Below are 14,480 nucleotides of genomic sequence, written 5' to 3' on the forward strand. Positions count from 1 at the left end.
CAGTAAAAGGCAGCCAAAGCAATCTAACACCATAATGTATTTTTTCAGGGCCTTGCTATTCAAACTTGCAGCTATTTTATCAAGATCCTATTGCCCATACCTTACTCATTACTGAAACACTGCCTGCATATACGTTATGTGTGTAGGAAGGAATAATCTTCAACATTCCAAAACACAAACAAAAAACAGAAGGTGGTTACAACTGATTGCTACAACTGCAAGTAAAGAAACAGACAAACCTCCAATCTCCATCCCTTCAGCTTATACTTATTTTAATATCATTCTTAGCATTGGGTATGTCAACTGTTTGTTAGATTACGTATAGCTTGCTGAGGCAAAATGAACAATGAAAACTTATTACTGAACACAATTAGATTAAACTGTGTGAAACAGACCAAAAACTGGAACCATTATGTAAACCAGGAGATACAGCTTCTGGATATTACATTTTTGAACATGCTGTATAAAACAGCCTTTAAAATTCAAAACTTGTTTCATAAATAGTTTTTTTCCATAAAAATTAATGGAGTATCTCCTTAGAACAATAGGTTGCAGTGGAAGCATTGCTAAGAGTGTTCAATAAGCAGGTGATAGTCAAGGGATTAAAGATTGTGTCACTGCAAGGTTAATTCATAAGTTTACACTCAATAATCCAGGATCTTATGGATTTGTTAGGGAAGCAGCAGACTAGACTTGAAGATAAACAGTTATGAAGAAAAAAAAAATCTGACTAACAATAAATGAAATAAATAACACTGAATATTGTTGCTGAAAAAAAAGTTCAGTGGGGAAGTGCTGAAGTGTGCATTTGGTTCATTTACATGAATAAACTTTCATGTAGCAAAAAAAAAAATCCTATATGGGTTGGCTTTCACTTGTGTGGGGGGCTATGACTGAGCAACAGCAGCAGACATCTTGGTTCTCCGCTCAACAGGAAGTAACATCACAGCACTCTCAAATTCCTGGGGGTATTGCTGGCCGATGTCTCTAAGTAACACGACCAGGGTTTTCTGGGTATCTAAGATCAAAGAACAAAAAGAATTAGCATTTAATTTGCAGTGATTAACATTACAAGGATGAAAATCTACCACACTCACCTGCATCAATATCCTTAGTTCCCAGGACATGAGTTACAGCAGACAGTATTGGCTTCATATGGGTAATAATCTATGTGAGAAAGGAGAAATAACAGGGTTTACTATATGAGTTACCAGGCTATTAGGTACACTTACCTTGTACTTGCACTCCTTGACCTGATATACAAGCTTACTTTATTACTATATATAGCCATCCCCATGCCACACCATCATTCAACCACAGTTGACAAGATATCATTTGTGGTGGACCAATTCTCAGCACAGGCACAGTGGGGTTACTGGCTTTTTTAAAAGACATGGGCTCCCTGCTGGGCTGAGAGCAGTCCAACAAATATATTTAGCTAAAACAATGGCCTATTGTTCAAAAAGTAGTCACTCATAGGGGCCTAAAGGATGACTAACACTAATTTCTAACTAGGACAGCATGAGCTGCACATCATCACGTTTTAGGAATGAACAGGCCATTACCAGGGCTGGATTGTGGGAGTAGAGGAAAGCCAGGCAGCTGTATATTGTCTTATTCTCCTCCATGTCTTCCTGCAATGGAAGACGATCTAGAAGAGCAGGAAGCACCTGGGGAATGGAACAGTATATACAATTTAGGCAAAACAGATGATTCAATTAAATCTCCCATTTCCATTCAGACTTTTAACTAATTAATACAATTTACGTTCCCAGCCTTGCTTAAAGCAGACCCCACAGGTATCACCCACCACAAAATTTTGTATACCCTGCTCCAACACACCTGACTCACATAATGAAGGGCTATATAATTATTTCACACATGAAAGTGTTGGAGCAAAAGCCATTACGCACCTGACATGATGCAAATAAACAACACAAAAATGCAAAATGTTGAGACGTACTCTTTGTCAAACCAAAACTAAATACAATGCTACTATATCTTTAGCAGAAAAAAGAAATTTCCTTTGATTCTCACAAAAGTCACATAGTTTTTTGGGTTAAGCTACGTTTTTATGGAAAGCAGCCTGCTTTCCAAATCAACAGGCAAAATAAAGCTTTAGATGTTTGTTAAAAAGTTATAGTTGATTAGACTCAACTGTGATTAGTTTATGTCAACTGCAAAAGTTTTTAAAAAAAAATTGAGCAACGACCAAAAAATGTCACCATCTGAAATATTGTTTTGACGTGCAATATACCATCAGTTATGTCCAGAAATTTACTGTCAGTTGAATTGATTGCAAAAATAAGGGGAAATATTTTTCTGGACTCCAGCTGATAACATTAACTGATATAAGGCCATATATCAATACCTGTTCGAGTGGAACTCCCTCTGTATGGCTCATGATCATCCTACACAAAGCTGCACACAGATTGTCAATCACTCTTCTGTCGGACTCTTTGGATAGTAGGTTGGAAAACAGAGACAGCATCATGGGGTAATCACTGTGGGACAGAGTTAAGGAGGTGCCAAAGTGTCTGAATCAAAACACAGGACATCTGCATATAGGTACTTTGAAAGAACTGTACTGCTTCTTTGGGACATTTATTTCATAAAGTTTTTCAACTTATGAAACCATACATTTCATTATACAGAAGTGTTTAATATAGAAACCTTACCCTGGTTGCAACACAACACAATTACCACTTTGCTTTATTAAATGCTAATTTTCACTAGCGCTATGGGACATGCTTCGTTAGTTAGCACAGAGCCTGCAGTGCTGTACATTCCTTTTCCCACACTTACAGCAGTTTCAACTCGAACACAAATGTGAAGCTTGTAACAGACATTCAAATTACATTCCTTTTTGTATGTTACGGCTTTACATTCAGTCTTTCAGTAATTATTTCAACTGTAAAGAAATTTAGCTAAGGTCTTAACTATTTTCAAAATGGATTTGATGCTTTTTTCATCCTTTTTCATAACCTGTGAAGACCCTGATCGCAATAGATATTTTTCACATGCAGAAAGGGGAGTTATAATGTGGTTAAGATTACACATATTGTGAAGGATACGTAGAGACTATGGGTCCAGCAGCCTGAGCAAGGACTCCCAGGCCGTACACACTGTTATTGCGCACCTCTGCATCACTGTCCTTAACCCCAGCCACAAGCACAGGCAGCAGGCGATTGGACAAGCGCCCTGCAACTGCCCTGCCTCCAGCCACACTTACTAGGGAGTGCAGGGTTTCAGCAAGTGTGCCAACAGAGAAGGAGCGGTCTGCCACGGTGCAAGAAGGCTTCTGCCAAAAAAAAGAAAAGAAAAGAAAAAAAAAAGTTTTACTCTTGAAAATGCTGTTACTACTCATGTGCAGCTTCATTTTGCTTAGGAAAGAAAGGAAAGGGGAAAGACACTCACAGCTTTGTTCATAATGAAGGGAAGTAGGTCATTGAGGTGAGTATAGAAGGTCTCTGCAGGAACAGCTGAAGCTAGGATAGGAATTCCCTCCCCAGCAAACTCCTGCAGCATGGCATCATACTCCGCCTAATATGAAAAAATACAGTTTTAGAAATATCCTGCCATTTTAAACAATGAAACCACAAATTTTATGGTGTTAACATATAATGTTTTATGGTTGGTGCAAGAGCCTAAGGAGAAGCTAAGGACAACCTGTTGTTCATCATCATCTGCCTCATCCCCTCCTCCATCCTGACAAACAGTCTATGAAAGAGAGACAGAGTGAACCCAAGAGCAGGGTTCCATGTTAAATTTTTTTTTCTGTTCATATATCTGTGGACAAATATTTGTTGATGTTTGAAATGTGAAAAACTATAGCATTTTTTGACTAGATAATGCAATTATGTATGAATTTATGAATTTTTCATCCATCATGACTTTCACTATGTGATCTCCAACACAACAAATCAACAATCGTGACCACATTTATCTCAACCACCTTTCTGGATTTACAGCAAGAATTACTTACTAATTAATTCACTGTAATTTGTGTTCAATTAGTCGCTTGCATAATGTTGATGAAAACCTAGCTAATGACTAATATTAAAGTTGTAAAAAAATAAAAGAAACCAAGTGGTGGACCAAGTTAAAATGCAAGATGGGAGCCCTAACCTTCTTTTTCAACACGTCTCTGATGGCATGGCTGATTTCCTCCAATCTGCCAGGGGTATGTAACGCCTCTCCTTGGCATGACTTAATGATAGCATTCATAGCCTCTAGCACGCCCATGACCACCTGCCGCTCATGCTCCTGCTTCACGACTTGCAGGAAGCAAGGCAGCACCACCTCAAGCAGCTTATGCAGCGCTGCACAGAGACACATTTCCATCACTCATTAGGCAGATGATGATCAGTGGAGGTAATTAAATAGAGGGATACTTAGTTTACTGAAGCTTTACTCAGAGTTTACTACTTATTATTTTGGAAAACCCATAAAGGTGATACAGTTTACAGAGATAATAAATAAAAAAGTTCAGGTATCTATAATGGGTGATATAAAAAACTAAGCAAATAAATGTTGCTGTTTTACAACAATCTAACAATAACTTTGTTACAATTTTTAAAAAGCAACCATGATGATGAAGGCTAAGCATGCAACTAGTCTTCTCAGCTTATATTGGATTTCCTTCCTTGTACCATCAATCAGAGAGATGCTGGCCAAATGTAGTAGCATTAAATGTGCATGTTCTCTAGTTCAAGGTGATTCTGTGTAAGCAATACAATTTAGCCAAGCAACATCCATAAATGGAGCATTAAAACTGTATCTTGCTGAGGGTACCAAAATGTCCAGTGACTGGGCTGGACAAAAAGACAAAGGGAGAGACCATGACAGACAATATGTGGGGTGAAAACAGGGTGTGGTGTACTTGTGTGTGAGGTATACCCTTGTGGTTGGCTTCAGTAGGATTTTCCTGCCAGACTTTATGCTGAGCACGGCAGAACTGGCCCATGGCACCAAATGCAGCTTTCCTCACATCCTCATGTGGGAACTAACACACAAAACAAAAAACAAAACAAAGCAGACAATATAGATAACCATAAGCACAAACAACAGTCTGTCAAGCCACTGCAGCAAACATTCACATACATGTTAAACCTTACACATACAAATACTCACTTATGTTAAAGATGCTAAAAAAATGTTTTAAAACCCTCAAATGTATACACACTAACATGTCAGCTTGAGGGGAGCACAATCAGCAACTTACATCACGCAGCTCATAGACCTGCTCGAAACTTGACTCTAGGAAAGGCTGGAAAGCAGCACTGAGACAGGGAGAACACAGACCATTAGTTTGTGTCTGCAAGGGTATATTCACTACATTATAGCTGTGGCTCGCAACTCCATGTTTTAATAGTTTGAATGTAGTAACAAAAGCATAAAGGTGAAAGGGTGATAAATTTGCAGAATTTCCTTAAGTTGTAAATGACTGATTTTGGGTAATAGTAAACAAGAACAAGTGCGTGCAAAAAGTAAAAATGCTGAAGCTCTTTACCCAGTGCTAAAGGCAATTTCTCCCAGAGCATCACAAGCATCTTCTTTCTCATCAATGTATGCATTTTCCACACTGAAGCTACAGATTTGGTTCAAAAGGAAGAGAACAAAGAGAACAAGGAAAAACACACTCAGCAACATCTTCCACCTCATACTGTAACCATTTTAGTGAGTGTTAGAGACAGAAACAGAGAGAGACAGGGAAACATACCCAGCAACATTGTCCACTTCATTCTCTCCATCTTCCTCCAACACACTATCTTCCTCTTCGTCATCATCATCATCATCATCCAGAAGAACAAACTGCTTGTCCTCCTCAACATGAGCCTGTGAATAATGGTGATAATGGCATTAAAAACACAGAATCAATTTATATTCTTACTATGTATAACAAAAAAAATACATGCACCGGTATGCTATACACTGTGTGCACAATTATTAGGCAAGTCTTATTTATGAGGATTATTTTTATTAATGACCAACTACAGTGCTCTCAGTTAATCCAAAATGTTAATAAACCTCAAACATGAATGTTTAAGAAAAATAAAGTGAAGTTTTCTTAGGAGAATATCTATAATATGCACATTTATTGGGCAACTATAATGGTGCAGAATTATTACGCAGCTAAGTGAAAAACACACATTTTCATCTGTTCAAGTGAGAATTATAAACAAACAACTCAAAGCTTTCCAATGAACATTTCTGAGAAATAAAAAAACAAATTGTGACCAATATAGCCACCCTTCTTTTCAATAACAGTGATAAGCCTTCCATGGAGTCTGTCAGTTTCTTGATCTGTTGATGATCAACTTTTTGCGCAGCAGCAACCACAGCCTCCCAGACACTGTTCAGAGAGGTGTCCTGTTTTCCTTCACTGGAAATCTCCTGTTTAAGAATCGCCCTCAAGTTCTCAGTTGGGTTCAGGTCAGGTGAGGAAGGGGGCCATGTTATAAGTTTTTCATCTTTAATGCCTTTACTGGCTAGCCATGCAGAGGAGTATTTGGATACATGTGACAGAGCACTGTCCTGCATAAAAATCATTGTCTTTTTGAAAGATGCAGATTCTTCCTGTAGCACTGCTTAAAGAACGTGTCTTCTAAAAACTGGCAGTAGGTTGGGAGTTGATTTTGAGCCCATCTTCAACCCGAAAAGGTCCAACCAGCTCATCTTTAATAATACCAGCCCATACCAGTACCCCACCTCCACCTTGCTGGACTCTGACTCGAAGTGGAGCTCTGTCCCGTTAATGATCCAGCCATGGGCCCATCCATCTGGTCCGTCAAGAGTCACTCTCATTTAATCAGTCCATAAAACCTTTGAAAAATCTGTCTTCAGATTCTTCTTGGACCAGTCTAGACACTTCAGCTTATGTGTCTTGTTCAGTGGTGGTCAGGTTTCAGCCTTCCTTACCTAGGCCATGTCTCTGAGCACTGAACATCTTGTACATTGTGCATTCAAGTTTATTCAGCTTGGAGTTAGAAAATATGCCTAAAAATGATAATATAGTCAACATACTCACTTGCCTAATAATTGTGCACACAGTGTATATCAGCCTGTGTTATTTCTCAATCCAGTACAGACAGAATTTGGATTTCAAAATGGCCTCATGGCTCCAGTACAAAACAAAATCAGCGCCCTTTAGACACCACTCGCCTGGGCTAACTGATTTAACTTATGTTTATGGCCAAACCATTGCTTTAACTTAGAAAATGTCAATATCGTAATTTTTAATGTACTGAAATAAACTGACAAAGGTGAATCACTGCACTTGGCATTAACACGTGTCACTGACTCATTTTCTGATTTGTCGTTACTAGAGTCAGTATTGGTGCAGGGGCAATATCATCATCATCATCAAATGCTGGATTGGAAAGAGGGAGAAAAAACAAAACAAAACAAAAAAATAAATAAAATATACAAAAACTATATAATCCAGTCCTGTAACAAATCTGCACATACATTGCATTGTGTATTTTTTCCTATGGAGTTAAGAGAATGTTTGAGTAGTTTGAACATATGTTACTTTTACATGCTCTTCTTGACTGAAGTGCTTCAACTAAAAATAGCTTGTTTTAAAGCTTACAATTTGGTTTTGATACCATTACTGGAAATTACATCAACAGTTTGAAGTTCCTGATGGACGTATGTACTAACCGTAACACCTTCTGTGGATTTTAGTGACATTAGCATCAGTGTGGTGATGGCAGTGAGATGAGGAATAAGACTCTCCGGGCTCACTGTTGACACAGCTGAGAACAAGCTGTACCTGTAAATAGACAGATAAGAAAGACAGACAGACAGATAAAGACACATGGGTGGATGGGTAAATACATAACATTCATAGTAAGAGACAAATTAGATAGGCAGATATATACCAATGCCACACCACAATAAACAAACCAATAATTCATAATGGTTTAAATGGCACAACACTGCCATCTTATGAAAAATCATAGGTTAATGACAGTGAACATACCCAAAAAAGAACAGGGTAAGATAATAGACAAAGAAAATAGACAATTGCTAAAATGTTCATACGTGCACCGCCGCAGATCAGGATCGTCCACAGCATCAGTGAGCTTCAGACCCAGCTGCACACACTCTGCAGCCAATGGACTGAACACATCCTTACCAATGGTTCGGGCCAATACAGACAGAGTGTCTGGAGGGTGAATGAGAAGAGGCGAATAAGGCTTTAATTACAACTTTGAAACGAGAAACGTAACATAGCCAGGAGAAAAAAAAAAGTGTCCTTCCTAATCCCTACCTAAGGCCTGGGTTTGCAATGACCTCATTTCCTCCTGTATATCTGTCAAGAAACCCTTCAAACTCTCTATTATAGGGGGGAAATATGGCACGAGCATCTCTTTGGCAGCATTAGCTGAAAGAAGAGACACATAAAAAGCATGTGAAAAAAACAGAAACATGTAAGTGATAAAATAACAGGCAATGCAATTAATGAAAGAGACAAATGACAGTGGATATTCACAACTAGAGATCTATTTAGACATCTATTTGTTACCTATAGCTCCTATAGCACTGACAGCAAGCTCCTTTAGTTTGAGGTTGTCTGTGTTGTGAAGGGCTGACAGCATGGTCTCCATGAGAGTGGGCAGATAGGACTCTATATCATCATCTGATCAGAAAAAAAAGGAACAGTCACATAAAAATGAAAAGCAGTGAGCATTAGCTAAGGCTTTAGGTCTTGTGTAACAGTGTGGCGTATTCATACCCAGGTTTTCTAGAAAGTTCTCAAGGGCATAAAAAGCCTTGGTGACATGGCCAATTTTGGCTTCATTCAGAGAGGACATGTATCCTAGTAACAGTGGCATCAGCTCCGTGTGGTATTTACTGACATCGGGCTACAAGAAACACAAAGTAAGGCCCATGTTAAATATGCACACTCTCAAGTCAGGGTGTAATGATTTCAATATGCATCAAAAAATCTTATTTACTGTCTTTTGTGGAAATAACTGTCAATGAGGCATCTGGGTGCATCTTATCAGAGTAAAGTAGGCAGAGATGGGCTTACGTTATGCATGCACCCACACTCAGGTGACTAGGCTTTTTAAAAATCAATTATAAATTCTAGGGGTTATACTATTAGAAGGTGGCATGACAGGATAACTTTTATTTTTCTAAGCCAAACCAATATGTGAACTGTATAAACACAAGTCTACATAATAAATTTTAACATTAAAAGAACTTAAAGATAAAAAAAGTAAATCTTATCATTAACATTAATACATTAACGTGAATACATGGGAGAAAAATAGAGCTCAGGAACTTTTTTTTCCACTGTACTGAAAAATGCATTGTATTGAGACACCTCTGTATAGCATCAAATTAATTTTTGAATTTATTGTATTTTATCAGGTACAAATTATAGCCAAAATACAGATCCAACTTGTAAGTATATAAATACTGACTGCAGCCCAGTGCATGTGTATGGTATTGAATACATACATATAATCTTACCTGCAAGTGCTCAGAGAACTGACCCAGAGCAAAAAGGCCTGCACTGCGTACCACCTGATTGCTGTCAGATAAACTGCGACACACAGTCTGCAGTACAGACGACAGCATCCTGCGAGACATGCATACACACTTATAACGACATTTTTCTGTGTGGAAAAATGCTTTGAGCATGCAATGGAATAAAGCTTACTTGGTACGAATGTGGTCTGCACAGCCCTCTGCCAACACTGCTAAGCACAAGAGTCCTCCTTTCCTCTCATATGGGTTCTCACTGGCCAGGCAAGCCTGAGTCAGAGGCATCTAGCAGAAAGGAATGCAAATAGTTATTAAATATCAATTATAAACATCAAAAACTAACAAACAAACTCTTTACCCAGTGCTAAAGGCAATTTCTCCCAGGGCATCACAAGCATATTCATTCTCATCAATATATGCATTTTTCACGCTGAAGCTACAGATTCATTTTACAACAAACATGCATGTACACTCCGTAGCCACTTTATTAGGTACACCTGTTCAATCGCTGTTAACCCAAATAGCTAATCAGCCAAACACATGGCGACAACTCAATGCATTTAGGCATGTAGAAGTGGTCAAGACAACTAGCTGAAATTCAACCCAAGCATCAGAATGGGGAAGAAAGGTGATTTAAGTGACTTTGAAAATGGCATGGTTGTTAGAGCCAGGTGGGCTGTTCCGAGTATTTCAGAAACTGCTGACCTACTGGGATTTTCACGCACAACCATTTACAGAGAATGGTGCGAAAAAGAGAAAATATCCAGTGAGCAGCAGTCGTGTGGACAAAAATGCCTTGTTGATGTGAGAGGTCAGAGGAGAATGAGCAGACTGGTTCGAGATGACAGAAATCGCCTCTTGCAATCTAACCACTACCAACCTCATCTCCTTCTTGCCCTCCTTCCCTTCTCTACCCCGCTATTACCCTTTGGCCTCCTTTAAGGCCTGACTATGTTTGTTCTATGTACCTCATTATTTGTAAGTCGCTTTGGATAAAAGCGTCTGCTAAATGTAAATGTAATGTAATGTAAATGTAAGAAAGGCAACAGTAACGCAAAGAACCAACCAAAATCTCTAAGGGATGTTTCCAACACCTTGTTGAAAGTATGCCATGAAGAATTAAGGCAGTTCTGAAGGCAAAGGGGGGTCCAACCTTTTACTAGCAAGGTGTACCTAATCAAGTGGCTGGTGAGTGTACACGCACATACACACACTTTTTTTAATATATATACACACACACACACACACACACACACACACACACACACACATTATATATATATTTTTTTAAATAAATGTAATAGTTGTGTAACATTGTATAGTGTATATTCATGTTCTTACTGACCAGTTGTTTGAAAAGTTTCTCTGGTGGCATATGAAGAGCCATTGTATCAATCACCTGCAAAACGGAGACAGACAGCTTAAGAAACAATCAGAATTTTTGGTTTTAATGACATACAATACTAACAATGATAAAACACACCTGAGTAGCAAAGTGTTTGGGGCTCTCACTATCATTATTGCCATCGCTGTTCTCCTCATCTTCTGGGTCCTCCTCTCCAGGGGGTGGTGTTGCACTCATAATAGGGAACACAACCTGCAGGATTGGAGCCAATAGGTTCTGCTTCAGCACAGCCTGGAATAAAGGGGTAAAGAAGAGCAAATGTAACCTTACACACTGAATTCATGAGTGTGGGCTCTCAAAACATTTCATAAAATGTATTAAAATGTAAATATGATCAATACATAGATAAAGGTACCTTGCTCTTGAGTCTAATGAGGAGGGCAATACAAGACAGAGCCTTGACACGCAGAGAATCAGAGAGTGAAACATCTGAGCTAACCTAAAACACACAAGGAAATATGACAAAACAATTGAATTAGCTGATTATACTTACCTGAGAACTGTTAATGTGGGCTAATATTTGAATAAGTATATGAGAATGATATCACTCTGTCCAGGACTCCCAGCCACAATGGCATAAGTGGTAAGAACTGCAAATGTTCAATCCTTCACACACAATTTTTTCCAAATCTAGAGAATCTGACAGAATCCCATAAGTAACCAGTGTTCACATCGTGCAGTTTTGGTAAAAGGTATCTGGAAGGGTAAAATTTTAAGCTGTACCCAAGTTTAGAACTGTCCATTTTAAACAGAAAGGTAAAGACACTGAAAACTGATTCATCTAATTTTTATATGCACATTAATGTTGGTATTTTGGTCACATAATCTAATTAGAAAACAATCGCAGATTTATGTTCCCTGGGTAAAAAAAGTGAGATTCTTGATCTCTACCTCCAAACAGAAGCGAACAAGCTCTGCAATGTGTGGGACCAGAACGGAAACTTCACTCTCCAACAACTCATCGAACACCTCCATTGCCTCGGCAGCCTGATTCTACAAAATGAACCAACAAAAGAAAGTAAAAAATACAGGAGAGCAGGATCAAGTATGCTGAATTACACTTCTAAGTAGCATAAAGAGCACAAAAGGAGTGTCCTTATGTGTCTTTAGCACATAATTTGAGTCAACAAAGGGACTGATAAGTACATTAACATACATAAGCCTTGAAAAGAAGCCTGACCTGGTCAGCCTGGATTAGGTGTTTCAGAGCAATTATCAGTCTGGGAATCAATGAGCGCATCAGATTCTGAAAAACAAGAGAACAAAAGAAATGAAAATAGTCCTTAACAACCCCATAAACACATTCACACAAAAAGTCTATAGGTGCTTGTATAAACATGTCTATAAAAGTACAGATAAACAGTGCTACACAAAATTAAGTGTGCATCAAAATAATCTTACTAATGGTTCAGCAAAATGAGCTTACTAAATTTTACTTAAAGTGGAAAAAAAAATCATTCACTGTTACAAAAACAGCTAAACCAGACAAAACTAACCATCTCCTCTGTGCCTGTGTAAGATGTGATGGCAGTAAGTGTGAGGATACAGTAGTATGATGCAGTGGTGTTAGTCACATCCTGAAGCACGTTGCCAAACAGCTGGAGCAGTTGTTTGTAGTGCGGCTTGAAGGCCTCAGGATTGGAGTCCACTACTTTGCTTAGCAGCAGCAGACCCACCTGTAAAAAAATACCCAATTACAAAAAAATACACACAACACCATCTAGTACAAGAGGTTCTAGAACAATAAAAAAAACACTGTCTTTCTCAAGACATTGTTTGAAAATTTCTTGAAAGCTGAGTAATTTGAACAGTAAAGCTCTGAGGGCTGCATATGGGCAAAATATCAGCTTTGATAATACTGCTGCATATTGAAATATGTCCTGCAACATTTTAAAGCCATAGTGGATAACCACTAATGGGACACATTTAAATACTCACTTGCATTGTTTAAACATCTAGGCTATTTGAACAAATGTGAACATACCTGTCTGTCCTGAGGATTGTTGCTTTTGGTGGACTCATTTAGCAGCGTGAGTAGGGCAGGCCACCGGTCGGGTGTTTCATGTTTCACCATCACTGCACTCAGTTGAGAGAGAGAGTGACGAACTACATGCCTGAAAATGACAGAAGTACACATATGTAAAGTTTACCGCTGTCTTGGACTGTGTAATAAAAGTCCAAACACAGAAATGATGTCACTGTCTAATGAAATGATTAACTAGACCTACTCGGTTTCTTGGTGGAATGCTTGCAAGACCACTGCCTTCAAACTGAGGGAAAAAAGCGTTTCAGTATGGTTAATTTATGATCTGAAATATGAAATGCCAAGATGAATAAGAACTTAATTTGAATCTCTCTCTAAACCTCTCTCTGTGCTCTGGACTGATTTTCTTCCAGTGTTTCTTTACTCTCATTCTCAACATCACTGCAGCGGACTGCCGGATCTAAACAAAGAGAACAGTGTGTTTATCAAGGTCTCCTAATACTGGACACAGCAACGGATGTGACAGAGTTGAAATGTCTTTAATGCTTGTTATAAGGAAAGAGAACAAACGTGGTTAGCTTGTTGTCTACCTGTGGATTTTGGGATCCAGTCATAACTGCACATAATGCTGGAATGATAGCTGGGTCTTTAAAAGCCTGTTTCAGCTGAGCTGTGGCCTGACCGGTGATATGAAACATTAACAGGCGAGTTAACACACATGCGGCAAACATATATGGTGACAATGACAAACATTTTTACATCACACTTCATACTGACAAGCTATGACAATGGTGAATAACACAAGGTATAGCAATGTACACCCTACAGAAAGCAATTAGACTAAATCTGCGTTAGCTAGCTAGAATTCTAAAATACGTTAATCATCCAGATACGGCCAAATACATGGTTAGCAACATTCACAGCACATTTCAATTTTTTGCTCAACGTGAAAGCAATTAGGTACCTTCTGGATAGCAGCATTATCAGGCTGTGTCAGTTGAAACAAGATGTTCTCTAATTCTTCTGACATGTCGGACAAGGGCGCTAACGGCGTTGTACGAAACCAAACCACCGGCTTTACCTAAGCTATAGCTGGGAAAATGACAGGAGACAGCTCGGTTGGACAGACTGCAAATAGGGCGAGTTACCGGCTCGTAAATGTGCCAAGCGGGTATATTATCTGAAATGCCAGTATTTATTAATTGGGCTATCTTTTTTCGGTCGTTTCCCAACCGACTCCACAAGAGAAAACCGTTGGCAGTTAAAATTCGACTAACGGCCGGTACTAAAGTTCTGTTCCAAACTTACCACGCGGACTGAAAGGGACTCGCGCGAGACGCGCTGTTAAAGGGATAGTAGTAACTAAAGAACAGCAGCAACCACTGCTATAGCGCTACTCATTGGTATGGAGGACTCCATGACTGCGGTTGCAGGCGGAATCTCAAATGGGTCCCTATCCCTACACAGTGCACTGCGCACGGCTTATTTCCTGCACTCAAACACTGCGTATGTCTAAATTGGAGACATTTGGCGTTCAGGCATGTGCACACAATTCCTTACTGGACGTATAATGCACGATTTAGGTGT

General features: G+C 39.0%; 1 protein-coding gene across 2 annotated transcripts; it reads right to left on the minus strand.

Annotated features, from left to right (window-relative positions):
- Positions 1-19: 19 nt before the first annotated feature.
- Positions 20-14,290, minus strand: ipo4 (importin 4). Of its 2 annotated transcripts, XM_017715960.2 has the most exons (31): positions 14,202-14,290; positions 13,858-13,985; positions 13,484-13,570; positions 13,274-13,353; positions 13,138-13,179; positions 12,894-13,023; positions 12,406-12,585; positions 12,090-12,155; positions 11,801-11,902; positions 11,265-11,348; positions 10,988-11,140; positions 10,850-10,903; positions 9,680-9,789; positions 9,490-9,598; positions 8,744-8,873; positions 8,534-8,647; positions 8,279-8,392; positions 8,050-8,173; positions 7,666-7,777; positions 5,723-5,838; positions 5,513-5,590; positions 5,225-5,282; positions 4,900-5,005; positions 4,129-4,322; positions 3,670-3,720; positions 3,418-3,543; positions 3,075-3,301; positions 2,372-2,504; positions 1,566-1,670; positions 1,098-1,167; positions 20-1,018 (listed from the first exon to the last, which is right to left on the minus strand). In XM_017715960.2, exons 2-31 carry the CDS (start codon positions 13,921-13,923, stop codon positions 888-890), a joined length of 3,252 nt encoding a protein of 1,083 aa, XP_017571449.2. In that variant the 5' UTR covers positions 13,924-13,985; positions 14,202-14,290; the 3' UTR covers positions 20-887. The 2 variants fall into 2 exon arrangements, with proteins under 2 accessions (XP_017571449.2, XP_017571447.2); XM_017715958.2 differs by having other exon boundaries at positions 13,858-14,218.
- Positions 14,291-14,480: the final 190 nt, after the last annotated feature.

Source organism: Pygocentrus nattereri, chromosome 3 (genome assembly GCF_015220715.1).
Source record: "Pygocentrus nattereri isolate fPygNat1 chromosome 3, fPygNat1.pri, whole genome shotgun sequence".
Classification (NCBI taxonomy): Eukaryota; Metazoa; Chordata; class Actinopteri; order Characiformes; family Serrasalmidae; genus Pygocentrus; species Pygocentrus nattereri.